The following is a 24875-nucleotide window of genomic DNA, read 5'->3' on the forward strand; positions in this document are numbered from 1 at the left end:
CCAGCACTGCAGAATTTCTCCAGTTGAAAACAGCAACCAGAAAAAGCCTAATTTCTACACAAAAAGTAGTCCTGAGGTGTTGTCAGTTCTTTTGTGGGCGGGGCAGGCGGGCATCAAGACCAAGACAAAAACCAGGATGTAAAAACACATGTGCACGCATGTACACACCTACATACAGGTGCTTGCATAGTCTGAGTTCTATAACCTGTCTTCTCAGCGGTTGGACTTTACACTGTAACTAATAATACAAAGACATATGGCACAAAATTCACCCACCGTTGCGTATTTTTAGACCAAGCTGAATCCAGCACCTGCGCAGGACACGTCTTCAACTAGAAGCATGCCCTATTAAAATTTGTCTTGCTTAAAGAGAGATGTGACATAAGGCCTCTTGGCACTAAGCAAAGGCATGAGCAAGTTCCCAGGATCAGTGGTATGATGAGTTTTTAACTATACCAAATTTAATAGAAGGTATGGAATATAAGGGATATTCAAACACCTCAGGGTTTAGAGAACATTTGTTAAATATCATACAGTGACCCCTCCTCAGGGGGAAAAACACAACCCAAAACACAACACATAACAAAAAAACCCCAAAACAAAAACAGCATTAAGATCTGCCTTTCCCACAGTTCTGCCTTCTTGCTATAAGCATCGTTACATCGCCTCAAACTCATCGATTCTCTGCTTAGTGTTGCCTTGCCGGATCTGCCGCAGCGTCTTGTACTTGTCACGGCCCTGTCGCATGTTCTCCGAGTGGATAATATCATTGTGGGTCCTCTTGTTTTCATCTCTAGCCTGGGCCAGCTCATCAGTCAGTGCCTGCAATGTAAAGAACGTTAAATACAGATTATACAGGAGAAGCTTTCAGCTTTCTCGTGTATATGACAGTAGTGTTCTTTGGTGAGAGTTGACAGTTGCTAGATGACAGGACAGATCGGTGATGTGGATACAATATGCTTTCCATAAATACTACGGATGATGTAAGTAATCTCAAAGCCTGAGCAAGGAGAATAATCTTTATATACTTTGTCTTTGATTCAAACTGCCTACAGGAACTGTAATCAAAGAGAAACTATCATGCTTTGTGGATTTAACCAAGTGGTTAAACAATCTATTTTTCAGGAACGATTTGTTTCATTACTCCCCCTCCCCCAAACATTTTCTTACCCTCAGTTGCCTCTGTACACGTTCATTCTTCTCTGCCTCAGTAATGCGTTTCTCCTCGTTGCGATCATTCCTGATCCCCTCGCTGGAGAACTCTGCGCTGTAGGCGGAGTACTCGGATCCTTCATCTTGCAAGTTATCCTGGACATGGTAGTTCACTGGCTCGTAGACAGGTGGAGGGGGTGGGGGTGGAGCAGTCATTACCAGGTGTAGCTCCTCCTTTGTCTTTACCAGATCCTCCTGGGCTTCCTTGGCCTTTAAGAAAAGAGTGAAAAATATTTTCATGCATTTCTTGCTTTAAGCCAGCTTAATGAACATGTCAATGCTTATCTTCCCAGTTTTGTCAATCTGCAATGAAAAGCAAGGGGAAATTAAATCTCTGCAGCTGACAGTACTCTGTCACAGTCTTACACAGAATTTTTTTTTTTTTTTTTTTTTGGCTAGAGATGCTATCATCATACACTGTGTAATGTGCAGGGGATCTAAACAAAGAATCTTCTTCCCATAAAACAGTCTAGGAAAAATAGTTCTGTGGGACATTAGTTACCTTCATCCTGTTCTCCCTTTGAAGAGCTGTAGGTTGTAAATATGGGTTCCACAGAGCAAGAACTTAGATTCCCAAGTTGGCATTTTTAAGGTAATTACATGCTAGGCAGTCAGCTTCCTTGCTGCTTCAGTGGTTCTGCCCTCCCACGCGGTCCGCAGCACTAGAGGGAACTGGGAGCACCAGGCACTCCGAGCCTTGCACAGTTTATTTTTGGGTTTAGTGCATCCAATTATTCAACTCCCCCGACCCAGGTACCAGGAAACCACTGACACAGCACACACTCCTCAAGACTGGTACCTGTGACGTGGCTGCATTTGCAGCATCTTCTCTTGATTGATGTAATGTTTTCAGACATTGTATCATGGATTAAATGCATCATTTATACATGTGCCCCTTCCCCCCCATGGCTCCACATTTTTAGGTTCTATACAGGCTTCCATTTTGAATTTTGACTGAAGGCTTCTTGGAAGAAAGGGGTTTTGCACATTCATCACAAGTCTGCACTTCTCTGCTGGTACAGATGTTTGTCTCCACGTTTAGAGAAGTCATAGCAGGCTAAACGCTGCGGTATGCTCTGCTCGAGCATAGAACTTCAGAGCAACTTTGTAAAACAGAGATACTCACTCTGATTTGCCACTCTTCAACCTCGCTCTCTTTACGCTTCCTTGCCTCTTCAAGAAGGGCAATCTTGGCTGTATACTCTGCAAGCTCTGCAGCCTGTTGAGTAATAAAACTGGAATTATAAGGACTCTGAAAAAAACAAACCAAAACAAACAAAAAACCAAACACAACAACAAAACACTGTTGACTGAGAAAAGACCCAAGTGTTACACTCCACCATAATAAAGACTGAATAGGAAATTAAGAACAAAAAGTAGATTGCTCACGATAGAAACCAGTGCCACAGTGATGCTATCTCGCGTGGTCTAGTACTTCACTGCACTCTGTTTTTCCCCAAAGAGCAAGGCTTTGCATTACTCAAAAGGGCATAGTTACTTGCCCCTATATCTTGTCCTCAAAATGACTGGGTCTTACCAGCTGTTCCTGGCTCTTTATGTGGTCCATAGTTTGTCTCTCCAGCTCTTCCTTGGCCTGTAGAGCAGCCAAACGATCAGCTTCCAAGCGTTCTGCTTCCTCCTGGGCTCGTCTCCTTTCCTCGTCCAGCTGAAGGGCTCTTTGGATCTGATCTGAGAGCTCTGGAAAAAGATGGATCAATGTGGTTAGTCCACAAGCCTGGTCAAAGCAAAGGGACTACAGACAGTCTCTTAGATTAACTGCAGGAGTCGAGACAAGCACTTGACTCCAGCTTCACTGTGCACCTCAAAGTAGTTATTTGCATAATACATCAAGTAACTGAATTCAGAAGCAGTCAGCTGCACATTGTAATTAAATCTACTGCGAGATATTGGCACTGAAGTCTGTAACACTGACATGATTCTGCTGCCCTTAATTGGCGGTTTACTGCAAGGACCAGATGATGCTGTCTCCAATCTGCTCATCTGTGCATTGAAACAAGCTTCCATTTCACTGGAAAGACTTGTTCCAAAGTACTTTTTCTGTTAGGAGTTAAGTAAAAAGTACTTGAGAGCTTGAGAGCTGAACTCTTGCTCACTGCTGGAAGAGGCTATACCACTAAAACCCTCTTGGCAACAGGGGAAAATGGAGTTCGTGCCCTTCAGTTCCCAAATACAATCAGCAGATTGTATGCTACTTGCATGCTTTGGATGATCTCAGCAGTACACACGCATGTGTGGTATAGGTAGATATTAGTAGGCAGCGACCCATATAACCCTTCTGTGGAGCACAATGCACGTGACCTGGTCAGCCAGTACAAGTACTTTACCTTTCTCTGCTTTCTGAGTCTTCACCTCATACTCTTGTAGCCTCACCAGCAGCTCCTCCTTCTCCCTCAACATTTGCTCTTTCTCCCTCTCAATTGTCTCCCTCTTCTTCTTTTCATTTTCTAGTTGTTGCCTGTTAGAAACAGATTTCATGCTTGAAGCTCATTTTCAGACCTAAGCTACAGCAAGGCAAGAAAGTTGGCTGGGCATCTCTCCAGGCAGTTCAGTGGGAAGTGACTACCACAAAACAAGAACCAGAAGACAGAAATGCAAACAGCCTGTTCCTTCATCACTTCAGAATTTTTGCTCAGTTTTGGATACCACATTTCATACAAATACCTATATTTTTGTTGCCCACCACAGAAATTTAACACTCCAAATAGCTACTAGATGCAGAGAGAGAAAACCAGGACTCTGTACTGTACAGCAGAGGAGGTTTAACTTTGTTACTTCTGTCATGGGGAAAGTCAAGGAGGTGTAAAAACAAGAGCACTGAGGGAATGAAGACAAACAAGCCACAAATACAGGAGAAAAGCAACATGATTTCTTGAATCATAAGCAACCCGCAGCCAGCGGTAGAAGTCCAATGGAATTACTAGTCCTTTTTCCTTGCCTGTAAGAGGTCTCCCAGTCCCCTCTCCTCTCTCCGCAGTGTACACACGTGCTCCCTGTGAAGGCTTCTCCCCGACTCCCAGCCATCCCATGGTCCAACACATAAATCAGGTGCTAATGCTCGAGAGTCAGGAGAACCCCTCCCTAGGTGTATGCCACCACACGAGAGCCCGCTGTGCCTTTACTTGCACATTTCCTTGCAACTCTCCAGACTGCAAACAGGACCACAGACTCCATGGCCACAGGTCCGAGCCAGAAGAGTAATGCCTGCAGTCCTGCTGCGGGATATCCCGAGTCCAGCCCCGTAAGCCAGAGCTCTAGGGCCACATGCACGCCTTACGAACGTGGGAGGGCTCATGGCCTTGCCTAAGTGAAACCCACGTTACCTACTGCTGCCCGCTGAACCCTGGCAGCTCGGTGTCATTTCTCTCTGCCGCCCCATCCCCACTGTCCATATTCAAGCTCACCTTTCCAGCTCTTTCTGGTGCTTCTCTTCCCGGGCCTGGGCTTTCATCTGTTGCACCTCAATCGTGTCGGGCTTCCTGCGCCGCATATACAGTTCATGGTTGCCCATGCAGAGCTGCAGGATCCTCTTGTTAATTCTCAGACGAGGGGCGTAAAACACAAAGTCCTACAAGAGAGACACCATGCAGTCAGTTTTCCAAGCATACTTTGTCTTCTCCCAGCTAGCTGCAGACATACTATCTTGCCACTAATTTCACTGTAATCAAGACATATACATAGACCATTTAAACATAGCAGCAGGGACTGCCAATATCATCTGAAGCCAAAACAATTGTTATTTATATTCTCCATTTAAAGTCTACACAGAATTGACAAGTTACTCTTCTAGGAAAAGTACCTCTTAGAGAAAATTAACAATCTCCATTCAGAGGAGACTTTGTGGCATTTGGAAATGTTACAGGTGATTCTGGGTTGGCAGGTAACCATCTGGGCAACTCATAGACCTCTAGTATTGAGTAGCTAGTTTAAGTTTGCATGGTTTTGTGACTTGAAAGATAAAGCATGAGACTAAAAACGTATTGCAGACTATTAAAGTAACTTTGTAGAATTTCTTGATCTATTTGAATCAATATTCAAGGCACCATCTGTATTTCTTCAGACAAAGAGAAGAAATACCTTCCAAGATCATTCTTTCCTCTCCATGGCATTTCCTAGTTAAGTGTCAAATGTACAAGAGCATCAAATGAAAGCTATTTTTTTTTAACTACCAAACATACGGGTTGTTTTGAATATTGGGTTGCAGGCAGTAACAAAACACAAGATATTCTAATATTTCTGGTTCTGCAAAAAGAACAGCCCCAAATTTCTTATTATCTGCATCATAACCAGGCTTTTGCAGAAATTATACACCAGACTGGATCTTCTGGAAGTAAATCTGCTAAGAAAGGGATACAGAGGGCCAAGTTCATTACCGGCCTGATGATTTTTCTGAGTCCACAACCATACGTGTTTACAATGCAGTTTGGACTTACACAGTGGACAGACTGCATCTTTGTGCCTTTGTGTACTATGTGGACAGTGATATGGGCAGTGGACAAGCTGCCACACTACGACTGTAAACCAGTGCCCATTCCTTCGAATCACTCTCCTATGGCTTGCCTCACTGTTAGCAAGAGGAGGAACTGAGGAGGGGCACACAGAGGCTCTACGCACTTTTGCATGCCAGCAGTGATTGTGTTTTTAATTGCCTGAGCTTAGAAGCACAAGCTGTGGCTATCTCTGGGAAAACTAGAAGTCACACTAGAAGCAATGAAAAGCTCTTAAAGTACTATTAAGATGAACATGAATATACTGACAAAGACTCATTTTCTTCAATGCATTTTCCTAATTCACATACTGACTGCAAAAGAGGCAGTCGGTGCAGTGCATTGTGTTTCCCCACTAAATCCTGCCAGAGCCTTTCTGAGCTGCATGGGGCTGATACTGCTAACTGTACCTGTAAGCTATTCATCTGACCTCCTATTTCTGACAAGTAATTTTAAAAACAAACCCTTTGTGTACCTTGTGATGAACAGGGCCTATCTTGAGGCAAGGTTGACCTCCATGGAAGTAAATACCAAGGGCATGGACCGTGGTTGAATTTGTCATTTAAGGCCGTAACCAAGGGACAAAACATTCACATAAAAGAATTCCCTCCTTTCTTCATCCCTGACCTCCCCCTGGTCTTGCACAACTGGAAGCATCGCAGCTTGATATTTTAAAGATGATATGCTGAAGGTGTTAGAGTACGTGGGCAGACGGGCCTAAAAATTAAAAAGCTTATTCTGGGCAAGGTGCCACAGGACTCTACCCATTACATTAGTGTCCATTTAAACATTGACATTTAGAATCCTCCAAATTAAAGGGGAGTTTCCAACCCGCATCTTGGGTGGACTGAGTATTTTGCTGTAGTTATAACACTTGCCTTTTTAAAAGGAGACACAAGCATATGAAAAGGTCTAGACAACTTCCTGAATGATCAGAGTTAGTGTCTAGATAAATTCTTCTTTCACACATAGCTTTAAACATAACACCACCCAGAGGGAAAAGGACAATGGAGACAGAAGGAGGAAACATAACTGAGGTTTTCAATGTTAACACCTTTCTGTGTCAGCCTCTTGCAAGTCTCCCATTTCAAACTCAGCCAGGTTTACTGTTGGGGAGCGGATGGAAAGCTGTGATCCATAAACGGGAGGTTAATATTTTGTAATGCGTACCACATGTCCAAGAGGCTCTTCTGTTGAGAAAAGCACGCCTGACAGAGACCAGCTTTCTATCTCTGTGGTGTTCTGTTGGCTTTCCCTAACAGCATCACAGAAAGAAGCTCCTCTCCCCACAAAACCAAGGTTGTTATCTGGAGGAAAGCCCTGCAGCATACTGTGCATTGGTATCCTTTATGTTACTGGGAGGATCTTTTTCTGTTAAAGAGATTTATAAGCCATCACCCCTTTGCCAAAGCCAAACTGCTTATTATTTCTCAGGGCTGTACTTACCCACCACGGCCAAGTACTGGGGCAGGGGAAGAGAAGGAGGCCTTTCTCAACTATTCCAATAGTTTCACAAGACTGACAGAACAAGACCCGCCTATACCAGTTATTCCACTTCATGGTCTCAACAGGTCAAAGTTGCTAATTCTTCACTAAAATAACTTGAAAACATGTTTCTAAGTATTGAAAAGCAACATTCACAGGTAGCTACATTTCAGTTCTCAACAGAAATCATATCCTTGCCATTTACCCTACTATTCAAGAAGGTCAGTGAACACCATGGTCCTTAACTGACTTTTACTCTTTCAGTAGCGTGGAAGTGAGCAGTGAGCATTAAGATGGGAAGCCATATGTATCCATGTGGTTTGGCAGTACCATTTGAATGATTTTTGTGCGTTTTTTTTTTAATGAACAACAACAAAAAAGTTACCCACCAGCTCCCATGTACTGCAAAATGGGGAGAGGACTAGTCTCAGCATAATCTGGCTACAAGAAGACTCACAGAACTAGCAAAGAATCTCAGATTTAAGCATAAGGCTACCTAGTTTGCTACAACAAAAAAAAAAAAAAAAAAAAAAGAAAGACTCTGCAGTTGTAAAATCCTTGTCTTTCTCCATGTTAGATACTACCGTAAGTCCTTTATTTATGCTGCACAGAAAAATAGACAGCTCTACACCCTAAATACTAAGGCTCATTTTGCATCTAGAATATCTGCAGCTTTCTCCTCTCCAAAGACTTCTTTAGATGAAACAGTATCACTTGTTCATATGCAGTATCCAGGAAACTATTCTTGATATACTTACTGGTGCCTTCTTGTCAATAGGCTTTATAACAAACTTCTTGTCATTGAAAGAGATGTTTCTGATTTCGCTCCAGGGGAACCCAATCTTTGGAGTCAGTCTGCAAAGAAGAGAAATATTTTTAAGAGATGCTGCAATGAACATTTCCCCCCCCCCCCCCCCCCTATTGCTTCTAACACACAGACTCGGTAGGATGGCAACACTTCACACAGCTCTCCCAACAGAGAGAAGACAGTAGCTGAACCAAAAACCCACAGGGAGTAGGGAAAAGAAGCCCAGTCACCTCCCTTACAGAGTCTCTTCTCATTTTGGTCAGCCACCCTACTGCCCTTTGGCTGTGCAGTGGGGATGGTCTCTACCAAAGCCACACGCTCAGCTTTACCAAACACCTGATTTAAGTTCATTTCTTTGAAATCAGGGCCTAAAATCCATAGTGCGCAGGCTTTGGGTATATGTGCTGTGCTTCCAGGAGTCTTCTCATACATCACGGGTGGCATAAGCCAAAGTAACTCAGCTGCTTCCCACACCTTCTAGCACCCACAGAGAAGTCTACCCTGCTGGGCTACAGATAGCCCAGTTACCTCCACGCTGCCTTCATTTCTGAAGTGCTAGGCAGGCACAAACACAATTGGTAGAAGGAGATTTCTTGTCTTTTGTTTCCTCCCCTAGATTACAGGCAAGGCTAGTAACAAAGAGCCCTGTTCCTTCCTTCCATGCAAACTGCTCTCTTAGCCCATCCCCCTAGTCATGGAGCAGACCTTCACACGCTGGTCGTGCTGTGCCACGTGGCTCTCTCCTATTGGAAAGCACCCTATGAAGCAAAGGGCAAGATTCAGACTCCCAGCTCTTCTTTGCTGCTCAGGAGTTCAGGTCTGTTGGCTTGTTTAAAGTTACTTTTTTAAGCTTCACTAATCATTTGATATTTTCCTCTGTTTTAATTTCTCCAGACTCTTGCATATAAAAAGCATCAAGTTGTTCATGAGATCAAATGTTTCCGAGCCATTCCAGTACTTCACCCTTACATACCTGTCCAGCTCTGCAGCAAGTTGTAACGTTACAAGCAGTTACAGTCAAATACACAAGTAATTCCTTTAATTCCCCCCAACTAAATATTTCAATTTTTATGTTTAATATCACATTTTTTTTTAAATTTTCTCTTATCAAGGGAGGGTATATTCTCTAGAGATAGCTGTTAACAATTCAGAATTGTGTCTTACATAAATGATAATACCAACAAGCAATCTTCTTGTTATTCTCTAACCCCTCCAATATATGTCTTTACAGACACTGAAGCACTGACAATTATTTCTAGCAAATGGTTTGAAGACACAAGTATTTAATATTTAGCACTTAGAGAAATGTCTGCCATCACGGTGAACCACTTGAACTCTTCAAGAATCTTTTCCTTAACCAATAAGCTCCATAGAAAGAAGCTGGCAATTCTGCAGGAATTTGACTTGTTGTCACAGACATGAAAAGCTACTATGTAGCATGATTTTGCTGGGCCCAAGCATAAAAAAAAAGTTGCTTCCTTTAGAATCAGACATCAAAAATAAAATACATCCTCTTCAAAACTTTCTGTTCCCTAAGCTTTAACTCAACTGCAAGATCATGCAACACTATGTGTGTGTGTGTGTAACATTAAGTAAGAACTGTAAAGAAAATTATTTGATTAGACTAAGATTAACTAATTACTCCAGCCTCCGTCATATTAGCTTAAGTGTTTCAACCCTAGATAATACGGTATGATGGACAACTAAAATAATTTACTTATTAACATTAATAAGTTTTATTGCAGATTCTCCTCTTTAATGCAGGAAAAAAAAGCTTGGAAGTACCTGAAGTGGGACACTGACATACACTGCAGTACAGAGGCTCGCACACCCGTAGCATGGTCTCATTTTCCTCAGGTTGAACTTCAACAATGAAATCTTTACTTTTTCACCTTTGCCCCAGTCCCCAAATTTTGCACGTACAAACCAGAGGCAAGGTGCACATTACTATTTTTATAGTCCCCATATCTGCCCAAAAGACTTAATTACATAGTAGCAAGAGGTACAGCCGAAACAAGCAGTTTATTCCAGCACTGTATTTGTTTTGCAAACGCTCTTGATAGCTCTTTACAGTCAATGGCTATATTCTGTCTGCTTCTGCAGCTCGAAAAACCTGTTTGTGTGACCATGGTTACATAGCAAGACCAGTCATTCAAGACTGAAGTATTACATGAGCGAAACTACTTTTCTTTCAAGTGACACTCCTTGTTTTCTGCAATGCTAATATGTGCTGTCACCCAGAAAAGACTGCATTTCTCTGCCATCTTAACAGAAGCTCCACAGAGTTCCAATTAATATTTGGATTGCATTTAAAGCTTTTTGGAGGCAAAGATGTAGAACAGGTGAAATCCCCTCTCTATTACAATGATAGTCTGTTATAGATTAGTGACATGAAACCAAGACTTGGAACGTAAGGGGAAAAGGGGGAGGGAAAAAAAAAAAAAAAAAAGAGAAGCAGTCTAGACAGGAACCCTTCATCTAAAAAAAAAAAAAATTTTCTATTTTAACTCCCCTTCAATCATGGAATATTAGAAGAGACTAGCAGGCTTAGACACAGCTGTTCTCAGCTTCCTTTTATGTTTATTTATAGATGCAGTCTATCATTTCCCACCTACTATCCAATTAATAATGGCTCTGCCTTTACTGGAAGGGCTGATTAAAACTGTGTGTACCTCAGCAAGACCTCATTTCATTCCTCGTTCACGGTAACTATATAGGTTAACTCCTCCCTGGGTTCTGCATGTTACCCGGCTTTGGTTTCGTGTCCACCCCATAATCTGCCTTTTTCAAAACCAGGCAGTTGTACACACATCTATCATTAACTTCAGTATAGGAATGGCCTTAGATGTCCAAACACTCTGCAGATACGTTAGCCGATCTAGGTTCTTGTATTGTATCCACTGCTGGCATACCTGGTGACCTGACTCAAGGAAAATCTTGGTAAACTCTTTAGTTCAGGGTTCAGCTCTACAACTGTGCCACTGTACATGGCATTGCACAACTGACACCTCTCTTTATACGGTAGGTAGCATTAGCAGGTTAGGCTACAAACGTCAGGAAAGTCATGAAAGCATAAATGATGTGAAAGCTCATTTCCTAGCACAGCTTCACCTTCAGATCCAAAACTGGAACGTGAACAAGTTCTAAACATTGCTCTGATCCTGTAAATGAGAAATGCCCCTTGGCTCCCACACCAGCCCTCACTCTGGGAGATCAGAGGTTAAAAAAAAAAAAAAAAAGGGGCTTACTTATCATCCTTCTCATAGATGTTGAGCCCCAAGGCATCAACCCCCAGCCAAAGATCAGTTCCTTTCTTATTCTTGATTTCAAAGTAGTTGATTCCATACATCTCCAGGTCTTGAGCAATCTTCAGGTATTCCAGCATGGCAGTCTCTCTAGTTGAGACAGGAAGGAGAGCAGATGTTAGATAAATGAGAAGCTATCTCAGAAAGCACAAAGTCCCCTACAGAAACAAGTAACTTTTCCTAAACCAACACATCAAACACGAGAGTTAAAACTGAACATTCAGCATTTGGGATTCCCTTTAGGAGTTACGATACTACACCTATGAACACACACACAGTACTCCCTTTCACCAAGCCCTAGCATTTCCAGACAGAAAATTAGCAACATTCATCTCTTCCAGCATTCATCCTTGTCTCAAGGTACAGTCAGTGGGAAAGGTATAGTACCTGAACTTTCCCCATCTGCCAATGCAAATGATTCAATGAACTTAAGGTTAGATGCACACCTGTACTTTGTTTTCGACTCAAAGTCATCACTGATACACCGTGCCTAGGTCCAGGATTTTCAGAAAGCCATCCAAGAGACTGTTCTCAGCACAAGTGTGAAAATCCTTGAGTTTTACCATGTGATTTGATGTTGGACTATAAAATACACACCAAGAGTTCCCACATACAGGCAACTCCTGGAGTCTATTTCAAAAGCATGTTGTAGAGCTGCAAGCTTAAGGTAATCAACCAGCAATAAAGTGACTGGCCTAGGGACCAATACAAGACGCTTACTTGAGCATGCCACTGTGTTCAGCATGCCACACCTGGATCCGTTCTTCCCACTGCTCTCTGGAGAGTTTATGCTGGTCCATTACCCTACACAAAGAAAGAGATATCAGCAAGATTAGACTTTGTGGTCTGCAGTATCCATTGATGCTGATCTTTGCTATAATCTTACTGAAAAATCAGTCCCACACATGAAGCCTTACTGAAACCAAGCAGGAGATCCTACTCAGCCCAAAGATGTACTCTGTGAAGCAGAGTAATTCAGAATGAACAAAACACCTCTGCAAAGCCTTTCTCATCACTAGCCAGAGACATGAGAGGACTAAGCAGAACACTGCAAAAGAATCACATACACACTGTAGGCTCCAGAGGGTTAAAGCAAAGCAAAAGTTGGTGTCATGCCTGGAATTGGACACTGTGCAGAGTGTCATCATGAGTGTAAACAGAAGCCATTTGTCTGGTAACATACACTTATCCTGTGTGGGGATGGACTACGTAGCCTCAAGACATGCTTTCCAGATACAGGATTTTTAGGATTGTACATTAGGATTAAGGACACACAATCCAAACTCCAGGGATGACGCATTCATGACTGAAGGCTCCTCTTTTCTTAAAAGAGGAGACATTCATACTGCCAGTTACCAGCATGGCAACAATGTTTAGGAAAGAAAAGCTGAATTCAAAAGTATACTTCCTCTCCCTAACCAACCCAAGGAGAGAGCCCAAAAACATACTCCGACAGATAGAAATAAGAGAAGGAAAAAACCCAAATGCATACAGTTCAATTAAAAAAAAAATCATGCTTTCAGTGAAACTTTTTGTATTTAGGTAGAATGCAAACTCTTGACTTAAAAAAAAAAAAAAAAAAGGCCAAAAAAAAGGGAGACTGCATCAACCAACTCCTTCACCTTTGGGGGATCAGGCGCTCTGAATTGAGGTATCCAGGCTTGTGCACATCTTTGTTGTAATCTCCAAATTTGGCCTGTACAGCATAGGAGCCAAGAAGTACTGCTGTTTCAGGAGGACAGTAGATCTCATCACTGAGGATCCCCTCCTTCACCTGCAGGAAGAAGAGCTTCTGCGTGATGTCCTGGATCAGCTCATCAGACACATCCTCTGGGAAGAACCTGGCACGGAATTTGAACTGGAGGGGATTCTCCTTTCTGATTTCTTGAGCAGAAACCTGAGGATAGAGGCAACACCACAACTGAGCAGGGTTGCAAACGATAGAATAAATTGCTTTTACACAGAAAAAGGGATTTAGGGCATTTTCCTTAAGAGGCAAGTGACTGGCAACTCATTACTGGCATTCCTTAATTCCAGCGGCTTACTGGTATGAGAACACAGGGGAGACACATTATGTTTTCCAACTGAGCCAGTAAGATTCTGCTTGCACAGCAAACCTTGGTCACTGGAGAATGATTTACCATGCTGTACCAGATGGCAAACCCATCCAGCATTGTGTGTGTGTTTGACAGAGAACAGCCCCCTGTCATTAAACAGGTACGTCACTGACTGCCCCATCAAGAAAAACTGTTCATACCCTCGTAAGAATTGCAAGTCCACAAACAAGAGCACAGAGGCACCTGTGCTCTGTTACAACTGCCCAGCCATGAAGTGACCTATCCTTCTGATTAGTGCAACAACTGATCCTGTACGAACAGGGACTAAAACCATCACTAGCCAAGGTGTTCCTCCAGACACAGCAAGAATAGCTGCCTCTACCCTACAAAGTACCACATCAAGCTGCTGCTGTATATCTGACAAATGCTATAAAGCTTTCTACAGTTCACACAGAGAGAAAGGGCAAACTTCCACCATGTCACACCTCACCCAAACAGTTCCCATGGAGGTCAAAGTTTTCTCTAAAAATAATCCTGGACTTAGGAGAATTAAGGATCAACAATAAGTACAAGGTTTATAAAGTTGCAGCCAATATCACATCATGCAACCTTTAACCTTTGTTCAGCAATCAGCCCAAAGTCTCTTACCTTTTTATCAAGCTTCAGCCAAGTCTGGAATCCTTTGTTGTCCACATACTGAAGACCAAAGTACCACACTTCTCGCAAACCTATGGTTTTAACCACCTGCAACAGAAAGGTTAAAAAAAAAGTTATTGTAGGTAAACAGTTCACTTGAGTTCCAGGTATCCTCTCAAGTCCCACATCACCTGTGGGCACAGGCAACAGACTAAACCTCCTCACCTGGCATCTCCTAATTTCATCTTGTAGACAAAGATATACAGCTGCCATAGTAAATGACAGCAATGGCATAGGCTAAGCAACTTGTCTCCCACCCAGTTCCTAGGAGAAGACAATTCCAGGGAAACCGGAAGAGACAAATGTGGCAAGTGACAGGCCACCAACTGCTAGACTGGTACACTGGCAGCAGGTGGGGCTTCTGCTTTCTTGTATCTACTGGCCCTTCTTAAAACTGTGCTTGGTGAAGCAGACAAGCTACTTCTCTCACCAAAGCTTATGGTGAGATGGTCAGTAATGGTGTTAGTACTAACTACAACTAGTTAGCAGTACTAATGCTCAAGTAATCTTGTCTGCCAGTCACCAAAGATTATTTGGCTGGAGGAAGCAACTGAGGGATGCTTCACACAGCTGCTGCAGTAAGCTCCCTGTGCAGTTTTGAGAATTAAAACAAGCCACCAGTATTCTCAGTCAAGGGTATTTTTTTAAACTCACACAAAGGCTGGTTTTGAAGGACAAAAATATATTGATGGCCCAACATTAGGACAAATTTCATTTCATATATTGTAAATACTAATCAGATGAAAGATCCAGAAGCACCATCCATTGACTGGATGGCACACTTACTAGTGAAAAGAGTCCTGTTTGGACACATTCCTTTTCCTCAGTGGAGGAGATAGCCTAACAAGCTCCTGACCTCCTCCTACTCTTGACTGCTTGTTCTTATAGCCCAGTAGTTTGCTGCCAGCTCATCTACCTGCAAAGCTGTACTCTAGACAGAGCTGAGATCTGGAAAGATCCACTACATACATATCTGGATCACTTGATGTTATTTGCAGAGTAGCCCCACAAAAAGCAATGGGGGCATCATCACAGGGAGCACAACTGAGTGGAAGGCAAGAGCTTTTTAAAACTACTTTGCAAGTTAGGAAAGTGTGACAGACTTGAGAGGGTGTAGTTACATGTGCTTCAACAAGTTTAAGATCTCAACCAAGGATCTGTTTCACCCTCAGCATTTATAGTATTGCTGGAGGCACTCTGGCTGGAGAGCAGACTTGAGAGAGACAGTGATTTTAGGATACTTAGTTTTTGCTGTAGTTTCCTTAAATTTTCTTACTGGTGAGCTAGAAGCCAGCAGCCTGTACCTAGAAGCCAGAGCCTCCCAGGGTTGGTAAGGGAGATGGGCAAAAATGCACCATCCTGATTAGCACTCTGAGAATTGCTGTTTATGTGACATTGTTGAGTAACAGGTGATCTATGAAGTTTAGTGATATAAAGAGACCAAGAAAACTGCATTGCAGTATGAAAAATGTCACTAAGCAAATACAATTTTTAATGATAAAGAGGTCAGTGCCTACTAGTTGAGGAAATGGGATAGCTTCATAGCTAGACCCTGTGGGCTGTATTCAGTAGGCTACGATTTATACATTCTACTGCAGCAGCGCCGTAAGTAACTAGTTATAATGAACTAGAGTTTATGTTAAAAAAAAAACAAAACAAACAAATCAAAATCCCAAAACCCCAAACCCCACAACTTTTAAAAAAGAACTAGAGTCTGAAAACACATCAGCCTTTATTTGACTAAAATTCCTTTTCCCTCCTGCCTCCAAGTGGCTTGTTTCACCACAGAACAGCCAAGTTTTCTGACAGCTAGATGTATTTTTAGAAGGGTCAGAACTGGGCTTTATCCAATCTAGCAGAAAAGCAGGGGTGTGTTGGGCATGGTGGTACTTTCTGTTGCACAAAATATGTGTTGCAAATTTGTTAAGTAAAGAGTTGCATAAATCAAGCAGTTATCAGGTTATTATCTCTGGATGTGTCTTACAACAGAAAAAGTACACTTTTTCTATAAATCAAGTTAGAAAGCTTGCAGAAGTTATGACCTCTCACATTCTTCCCAAAACCTAAAGGCAAGGAAGGAGAAAGTATTAAGCTAAACTTCACAGTTTGACCATTTGGGTTCCAATACAAAGAACAAAGACATGAATGTTTTAGTCTGTATTCTGGGAAAAGGTTTGCAAACTTCCTCCAGAGCAAACCAAGGAAGAACTAAGAACCAAGGCATTATATTCAAGATAGGAGACACCTCCCCTCCACTCCTCAAATGCATGAAGCAGCAAATCTTAAGCCTGTCCATTCTACCCAGAAATGCATTCACTCCCAGAAACTGCCAGTGACACACTCTCCTCCATTTGAATCTCTTTTCCTCGTGGCCAGGACGGCACATGACTGCCTGGGAGGTACTCCAGCCTACTGCACTGGTTCTCGGGATGCCTTGGACCATTGCAGCGTAAAGCCTGCACAGGTCTGGCTTGAGCAGAGCTGACCTCAATATTCACAGGTTTCCGCTATTTTCCCCTTTCTATAAAAGGGAGCTATAATCCACCTACATGCAGGATACACTTATGCTAGCAAAGCCTACAGCACAAGGGCTCTGCCAGAGTACTTTTGCTAGCTGACAGCCAGGCCGAGAAATCATCTTGTGGTTTTTAAAAATAGCTTGCTGCTTCAACGCCCTTTTCCCCCCACAGTGGTTCTGCAGTTCAAGTTGGGCCACTCCCCATACCTGTGAAAACCTGTTGCCTCCATAGGCTTTATCTGAGTGTAAACTCCATCTGAGATAAGGGCCTAGTAAAAGGCTTGCACAGCAGAAGTGAAGAGAGGATGTCAGAACAGTTGCAGCATACAATCCTCACCTTTCCCAGTTTTGTGCTGCACACTTCTACCTTAGTCTTCCCTTGATGTGCAGACGTGTACTCCAACAAGGTATGGACTACGGATAAGAATTTCCAATCACAGGTTTTAAACCTGAGCCATAGGATGTAAGGAGCATATCTTCATGAGGTGATAGACTATCTCAATAGTGCAGCAAGTGCTGCAATAAGCAGTCTTCAGAAGTCCAGAACTACCTAGACAACATACTAGAAACATCTTGGATCCGAAGCATCCTGCCTTTTTTCATGTTCTCAGGATTTTGTGCTTCTCAGCTGGAGGTCAAGAAAGTAGTTTCTCTTCTGCCAGAGATGACCCTGACTCTTAACAGATGTAAACATTAGTGAATATATTGGGGGTGGGGTGGGGAGTCCTTACAGAATCCTTGTTGTAAGGAACATAGGACATACCTTACACTGTCTGATCTAAGGCATTGCTTTTAGAAACCTGGCTTTTAGTTTGGATTTTTGTACCCTCAGAGATCACAGAATCATAGAATTGTTTAGGTTGGAAAAGACCTTTAAGATCATCCAGTCCAACCATTAACCTAATATTACCAAGTCCACACTGATGATGAAACCCAAGTTCTCTGTTTTGGGTTAACATGGAAGGGACTGGGGGAGGAAGTCACACTGATGCAAGGGTGATCAGCAGTGAATGGAAGGTCAAACACCAAATGCTGGTTCCATAAAAACGTAAGTTTCACATGCACTTCACCAAATTTCCAGTCAACGAATACTTGATGTTTATCCCACATCAGTAATAATCAAAAGGAATTAAAGTTAGATTTAATGCTAAACACAATTTGTGGCACTCTATACTGTGAAGTTCTGCAGTGACTACAATTTGCTTTCCTCCTTTTACTCCCTCCAAGAACCCACTAAATGGATTTTTTGTTTGTTTGTTGGGGGATTGGGTTTTTGTGTGGGTTTTTTTTGGAAAAGTACTTCTCACTGCACAGTTGCCATAAGGCTTAGCAGGTTCTAGCTAACTCACTGAAACAAGAAATTGTACCAAGAAAAACTTAGAAGGAATGGACATTTTTTAGCCAGTTCTGCCTACCTGAGTTAAAGCTCAATCACCCTTTGCTATCAAGGCTAGCAGGGGACAAGGGGAGAAGTGCAAAGGAATCGCTATAACACTTTGTAAACAGTTTAATATGCGTAACCAAAGTCTGCGTAGATCAATTCTTAAGTTTTCAAGGTTCCAGCAGAAATAGCTAAAAGCAAGCTTTTTTTTAAATTCCAGAAGAGTAAGATAATTTTCTGCTGAAATCTGGGCCTTGCTTCAGTTTCATAAGAGCAAGCTAGTTAAGAAACGAATAATAGTTTTACAAAGTGCTCTTTGTTTATTTTAGTTGTCTTTATCTGACCTTTGTAGGTCCATCTCCAAACAGACCTGTATATTGTTAATGCAGTAGCAGGAAGAATACCAGTAAGGGAGCAGAGTCTTGGCTACTCATGCCCTCCATTTCCCTGGGAACCCCTGGAGACAGGCCGGACAAGTCTCTGCTCCATCCTGCTGCACAGGGTCTTCTTACAAGGCATGTTGCTATAGTTGCTGCATAGAGATCATAAAGTCTTCCGGTTTTCCAGTAGTTTGGCGAACTCAAACACCTGTGGCAAGTGGCTACCTCTAACCCAGCTTCTGAATGAAAGCAGCTATGCCTATGCTTTTGTCAGCCATCTGAAGATCCGATTCTGAAGTTTTATGCACACGGACAACATTTCAACTTTAGAATTTAAAAAATAAGAGCTAAGCTGTATTTCAAAGCAAGAGGTGCGTTTTTACACACTACCTATGCTGTCTAGACATTTTAGACCCCTTGCGACACTTCATCACCCAACACAGCTAGGGAGACAGGTTTCACTGGAACATAACATACCTGCAAGGATTTTTGCTTTCTTCTTTTACTGTGATGGAATTTAGAGACCTTAGTTCAGACCAGGGCCCTCTGATTAGGAGGTGGAGAGAAGAAGGAAAGGTAGATTTGGAATCCAGTCTCAAGAAAACACTATAGCCTGAAATGTACTCCAAGCATAGACAACAAGAGCCCATACCCACCCTTCACTGACCTGGTCAAACAGCTGTTTGCCTGTAGTGTTTGGCTGGATGGCAAACTCCAGCTCTGCATCCATAGTAACAACTCGAACATTGATCTAAGGAGAAAAACAAAAAAGCATTGTTTTAAGAGTATTGAAAGCTTTTTCTCAGTGTTAACACAGTACTTTGTGTACAACATAGTCTCCATGCTTTGATGCGCTACCATAACCTCTATAATATACACACTTAAGCCCCAATTAGATTTGTGTTATCACACCAGCAAACTTAATTGGGGCACTGACTTTGCTGTCTTAACCAGATGGCTCTGCAGGTTTTCCTACTCAACACAGGATTGGACTGAGCTTCTGGTTAAACAGGAGGGCATTTTAGAGTTGACCATTTCCAGGCCTAAGCCCCTTTGGAATAAGAGCTCCTGTGAATGCACAGCATAACTGTCTGAAGGCCATCCCTTGGATTACGAAAGACCCTAATGACTAAATTAAATTTAAGACTTATAATTTAACTTCCATTTATGTCAGAGCTGGAATTAATCAGAGGTTTTAAAGGCAAAAGGCTACAGATTATTCTTACGAAGCAATCAGCATTAACCTGATAAACATTCATTCTTTCCCTCATAAAAATCTACTCAGCACATAAAACCAGCAGTTATGGGTACTGAATGATACTACAGGGCAAGAGTTCACTAAGCTAATGCTGGTAGTGAAGAAACTATATAAGCAGATTTACTGCAATGGCAGAAGTAGACTGCAAGACAGAGGTTACTATTGTACGCAGAAGGCAAGAGTGTTTAATGACTAGAAAAAGTCTATTAGCAGTTAATCAAGAGACAAAAGCAGCAACTAAGCTTGCAGGGAATAGCATAAGGACCAGCAAAATGGCAAATCAGGAAAGGATTATCTCCAACTGTTCTGACTACAGGAGACTATATTGCTTGCAATATTATACTATGTCTCAAAAAACCCAACCACCCCAAAACAAATAAAATCCCAAACTGGGATGATTGTTTGGTTAGTTCTACTAACAAGTTAGATTTGTAGCTTGGTATTTTAAAGGAAAGAGGAAAAAAAAGTGGACATGTAAACACAAGGCCAGACAACAGGTAAGCTACAGGCAGATAAGATTCCATGACAATTTCCCAACTTTTTATAAACATCACATTACAGAAAGCCAGAGCTAACATACCAGGAGAGCCTGCTACAGCTGCGGCACTGGTGCCCAGGACTGAGGCACACATCTGAAGAAACGAGAGGAAGGGGCAGAAGAGGAATAGAATCACTCACTACAAAACCTTGACACTGCAGCAGTTACCAGCCACTTAATTATGTATATTTAAACTCTAGGATAAATGTCAGGTAAAACAATGTTACAGTTAACACAGGACTGTGAATAAAACAAGTTGCCTCAGCTAGTTTTAGTCAAATGTATTAGAAAATTTTGCATTCCTTTTTTAGGGAGACATGAAGGCATCGAGTGTCTTTTAGTCTTTATAGAGTTGTTTCTTTCTCCTACTCTCTCCCAGATGACAGAGGACCCTTCTATAGAGAGATGACTGAAGGCAGTTTCCAAGTCATGGAACCCCAGAACTGAACCAGAGAAGACAACTGGTTAGGTGCCCTGTCACTTTCAAGCTGTATTTTTAAAGCAGTGTCCTTTAAATTAGGATTTTTTTTTTTTTAAATTCCTCTAAAATCAACAAGAAAGAACAAGCAAGAAAGGTTTTCTAAGAGCTCCTTTTCCCAGCTGTAGCATTCAGGATCCATAATGGAGCATGACAGTATGGCTTAAGGCTTTCTTCCTGTGCCTTAAAACCCAAAGTTTTCCCAAACAGTGTTTCCAGTGTAGCAAGGGAAGGGAAGTTCAGATACCAAATTCTCAGGAACAACAAGACTGCAATTGGAAGATGTGACCTTAAAAAGCTCCTGTTGCTTAATCCTTCTCAACAATAAATCCCTAATCATATTCTAATCCCCTTCTACCCCCTCCAAGAAAACATATGCTTGTAATCCACAGTTTGGTATTGTGCAAGTTATTTGTACTTCTGGCTGGAACACCACAATGGGTGTAAAATAAGTATCACTTTACAAGCTAAAGAACTTGAAAGGATGTGCTTCCCACTCCTTACCAGAAAATCTACAGGATGCTGGCTGAGCACAGAATTCCAGTCAGTCCTAGTATGCTCATCTTTTACTCTATCTCCTTAGCAGTTATTTGCTAGCAAAAAAAAAGGTAAACTCCCTTGTCTAGGGGAATGCTCTGTATTACTCCAAGCCTAAGAGACCGTTCTGGATATAGTCCCCTTCCTAAAGGATCAGCTACATAGTGAGCTACTTAGTGCTAAAGCCATCTACCTGCTACATCTTTTAAGAATTACTTTAGTATTAAGACCAAAAATTGAAGTCATCTGCTTTCCAATTCAATCACTTAAAGCCATAAGCATGCAGGAACACGACTGCTTGGTTATCCAAAAGCTCTCAGGGACACTTGGGGCCTGCGGTAAAGGTTAATTTCTGTGTTCTCAAAGGGCTGAACAGCCAGCAGGATACAGAGGAATTCCCTAGTGTGCCCTCAGACAAACTGCTAGCCATGTGACAGGCAGAGCAAGAAGAGACAGGGCCTCAAGCAGTTGTCACTTCAATGAGTCGATGACTGCCTGGGAAAATCCTTTGAGTCTCCTTCCTGCCATATTAAGTCCTCTTGCTTCTCATCTCCAAGCCTTAGCTTTGATTTCAAGAACATAATGGTTTTAACAGTGTTTCTAAGCAGGTGTCCTACAACCACTCCACACAAGCTGTTAGCCACAGAGAAGCTGGTAGTGAAGCAGCTTAACCCACTTGAAACCCTGGTTTAGACAGGCTGAAGAAACCTTGATGTCTGTTAGGCTGAGAGAAGGCAAGTTTGGCATTCAGCTCAGACCACAGCGCCAAGATGATTAAATCAAAACTCAAGGTGCTAACCAATTCAAGATACTGTTGGTGAGGAAAAGAGGGAACAACTCAGACTAATTTCCATCAGCAACAAAAAGAGCAAGACACAGTTAAGATAACTTTCACAAGTGAAGTCCTGCTTACCCTGTGTAGGCAAGGCAGGTCATTTGTAAGATCCCTACCAAATCCAGGCAGTATCCCAGGACAAAATTTAAGCCATTACAAAAAAGAAAGCAGTTTTTAATTGTTTTGGAACACAGCTGCTTGCATCAGGGTGTAGAGCACATGGCTGTTATACATGAAGTAAAAATTTTTAAATGCACATAGCATGCTAAAAATCCTAGACAGTAAGATGCAACTTCCTTCTCAATAGGCTGATGCTGTAACACTTTATTATACTTCTATGTCTGAGACTAACATCTTTAAAATTAATGACAAATAGGGCCTTAGAAGGTTTGCTTGTGTGTACGAAAACATTACAGAACATGAGGTTTTCATCTTCCCCTGTCTTACGATGCATAAAATTGCTAACAAATTTGATCCAGAGGGAAAAAGCATGCTGTTGAAAAGGCAATGCCATTTGTGTTAAAAGGAAAGAAAGCTCCATGAGTTCTAAGAGACAACAGAAACAGAAGACCTTACTACAATGAATGACTGAACACTAATTCCATGACTTCAGACTGTAGGTTGGACTGTAACGTGTTACCTACATTTCCAACTGGGACAAGAGAGTGGAAGTAAAATGAAAGATGGAACTGAAGAGAACTTCACAATGTAGTTTAAAGAAATCATAACACTATGGAAAGTTCTTGTACTAAAAGTTACAATGAGAAGTTAGAATGAGATCTTCCTCGCTTTAGTGGTGCCCTCAAGTCATGCATTTATTTTTACTTTTTTGGTTTTTTTGTTAAGACAACATCTCTTCTAATGCTGTCAGTAGATCAATCCATGGGACACTGCAGCCTTTCAGAGTCTGTGCACCATACAGTATCTCACTTGGAAAATTAAAGTGCCATTTGAAAAACATTCAGAAAACATTGTCTCTTAAGGAGGCAACACATTGCCAACCAGCCCATCTTCTCTGTGTAAGATCCAAGACCTAGATAGGAACTGAAGACGACTGCCTCTTCAACCCCTCCCTCTCATAAACACAGTTTCCAGGTGTGTTGGACACTGTGCATGCACAGGCAGTTTTTTTCTGAAGTCTGACTCTTGAGCTACAGCCTGTTGGTCCAGAATCTGTCTCCAGTTGCAGGCAACATGGTATCTTTGAAGTTGACCATCCACCTCCTGATATTTAACTGCTCCACTGTAAAACATCAGGTGGAACAGGAAAAAGCCCACAGCCCTCACACACAGCAAGCCGTCATGGGTATTTTGAATCCTGATGCATGGAATCCAATACCCCTTAAGTCCACTTGCATAATGAAATAGTTCAGTGAAACCATGAAGTTGTGCAAGTCATTTAAAACACCATACAATTTATTTCCAGTGAATCCATAAGATAAAGGGCAGTAAATACCAACTTTTACCCATATACACAAGACAAACCAGTACTTAAAGCGTTGCATATCATTATCGAGCTCTAAACGCCTCAGACAACGCTCAGGAATGTTTTCTTCCTCTTTCCAAGGAGGGATAAAGACCAGAGTCACTTAAATAGCAGGTTTACAAGTGCAAATCCTAGTGAAGTATCTTTCCAAGTGGTGGCAATTAGTGCTATGATAATGGAGAAACCTAGATAGGCATGCCTTCTTTCTTCAGTCACTGGATGTCTGGAAATTCCAGGCGAGTAGCTAGTACACGTAAGCAGATCAACCACATAGCACAGAGGGAATACGTATTATTTTGAAGTGCTGCACCTGCACAGCACGTACTGTGAAAACGGCATGCAGGCCGGTTAAGGTTTCTTGACTGACTGTATAGCACACGGACATGCTTGTGCTGAAGGAATAGGGGAGTCTTAACAACAAGTAAGAGAAAGCAGTAGTATTAAGAATACTATTAAGAAAGCAGTAGTATCCTCACTTCTGCAGGTCTACTCTTCCACCACACCAGCCATTAACTACTAATGTAATAAATAACAGGCAAGCTTTCTGCCCTGAGTTGCAATGCATCTGCACAGATGAAGTCATCTCACATCAACCTCAGCAACCAGACCTGTTCATAGACATGTGTAGTGATCAGGTATCTGGAAATAGGAAAAGCAATTTCATGTAGCAGCATCAGAAGGGCACTGAAACGGCTCGCTCTCCTTCCACTTTCCATGCATTTCTGTTCACTGGTTCCAGGCCCAACAATAAAGACAGACATTGTGCTAACTGATGGAGTAACTGTAGTCCCAGCTCCTGGAAACTATTTCGGGAAAATTTTCAACTTTGATTAGGGAAAAAACCTGAGAGGTGCCAGAGCTCAGACCTGACCTGCCAACACTTCAGTGTCTGCATTTCTCTGTCCTACACAAGTTACTGAAGTCAACAGCTAATGGCTCTGAGTCTGGTGGGGGGGAGAGGATGACTCTGGGAGCGTAAGTAGCTTGAATAACCCAAGAAACTGGAGAGATATTAGTTCAATTTATTCTATTATTCTTTAGTAGTCATATAGTTTAGTTTTAGGTATTCCAGTGAGGAGCAGGGAGTTGGACTTGATGATCCTTATGGGTCCCTTCCAACTTGAAATATTTTATGATTCTACGTCAAGAACACAGAACTTGCAGCCAGTTCTGTTTCTTCTCTGACAGAATAACCTACCTGATGGATCAGACCTCATCTAGTAACATATTTGATGTTGTCCCATATGGCATAGACTAGGCATACAACAAATCTGAGCCATGTGAAATTAGAACTGAATGACAAGTTGTGCACTTAAATTCTCCATAGCTTCTGTCAAAGCAGGAGACAATATCATGAATATCAAGCCAACCATCAATTCTATTTGCTGCTGCAGGA

General features: G+C 42.0%; 1 protein-coding gene across 2 annotated transcripts; it reads right to left on the reverse strand.

Annotated features, from left to right (window-relative positions):
* Nucleotides 1-657: 657 nt before the first annotated feature.
* EZR (ezrin) lies at nucleotides 658-19092 on the reverse strand. 2 transcript variants are annotated; one of them, XM_009492899.2, is made up of 12 exons: nucleotides 19015-19092; nucleotides 14021-14116; nucleotides 12938-13212; nucleotides 12036-12119; nucleotides 11259-11405; nucleotides 7961-8057; nucleotides 4635-4798; nucleotides 3558-3688; nucleotides 2750-2910; nucleotides 2339-2431; nucleotides 1171-1422; nucleotides 658-822 (listed from the first exon to the last, which is right to left on the reverse strand). In XM_009492899.2, exons 1-12 carry the CDS (start codon nucleotides 19075-19077, stop codon nucleotides 658-660), a joined length of 1728 nt encoding a protein of 575 aa, XP_009491174.1. In that variant the 5' UTR covers nucleotides 19078-19092. The 2 variants fall into 2 exon arrangements, with proteins under 2 accessions (XP_009491174.1, XP_009491175.1); XM_009492900.2 differs by lacking the exons at nucleotides 12938-13212; nucleotides 14021-14116 and having other exon boundaries at nucleotides 19015-19073.
* Between the last annotated feature and the right edge of the window lie 5783 nt (nucleotides 19093-24875).

The sequence above is a fragment of the Pelecanus crispus genome, chromosome 3, assembly GCF_030463565.1.
Source record: "Pelecanus crispus isolate bPelCri1 chromosome 3, bPelCri1.pri, whole genome shotgun sequence".
Taxonomy (NCBI): domain Eukaryota; kingdom Metazoa; phylum Chordata; class Aves; order Pelecaniformes; family Pelecanidae; genus Pelecanus; species Pelecanus crispus.

Bases quoted from the DNA above. Each gene is read 5' to 3' on its own strand.
- EZR (XM_009492899.2), bottom strand. From the start codon at position 19,077: ATGGATGCAGAGCTGGAGTTTGCCATCCAGCCAAACACTACAGGCAAA. The intron at 12,120-12,937 runs GTGAAGGAGTTG...TTCTTTGTGTAG, and splicing joins GAGCGCCTGATCCCCCAAAG to GGTAATGGACCAGCATAAAC. The intron at 8,058-11,258 runs GTAAGCCCCTTT...TCTTCTTTGCAG, and splicing joins ATCTATGAGAAGGATGATAA to ACTGACTCCAAAGATTGGGT.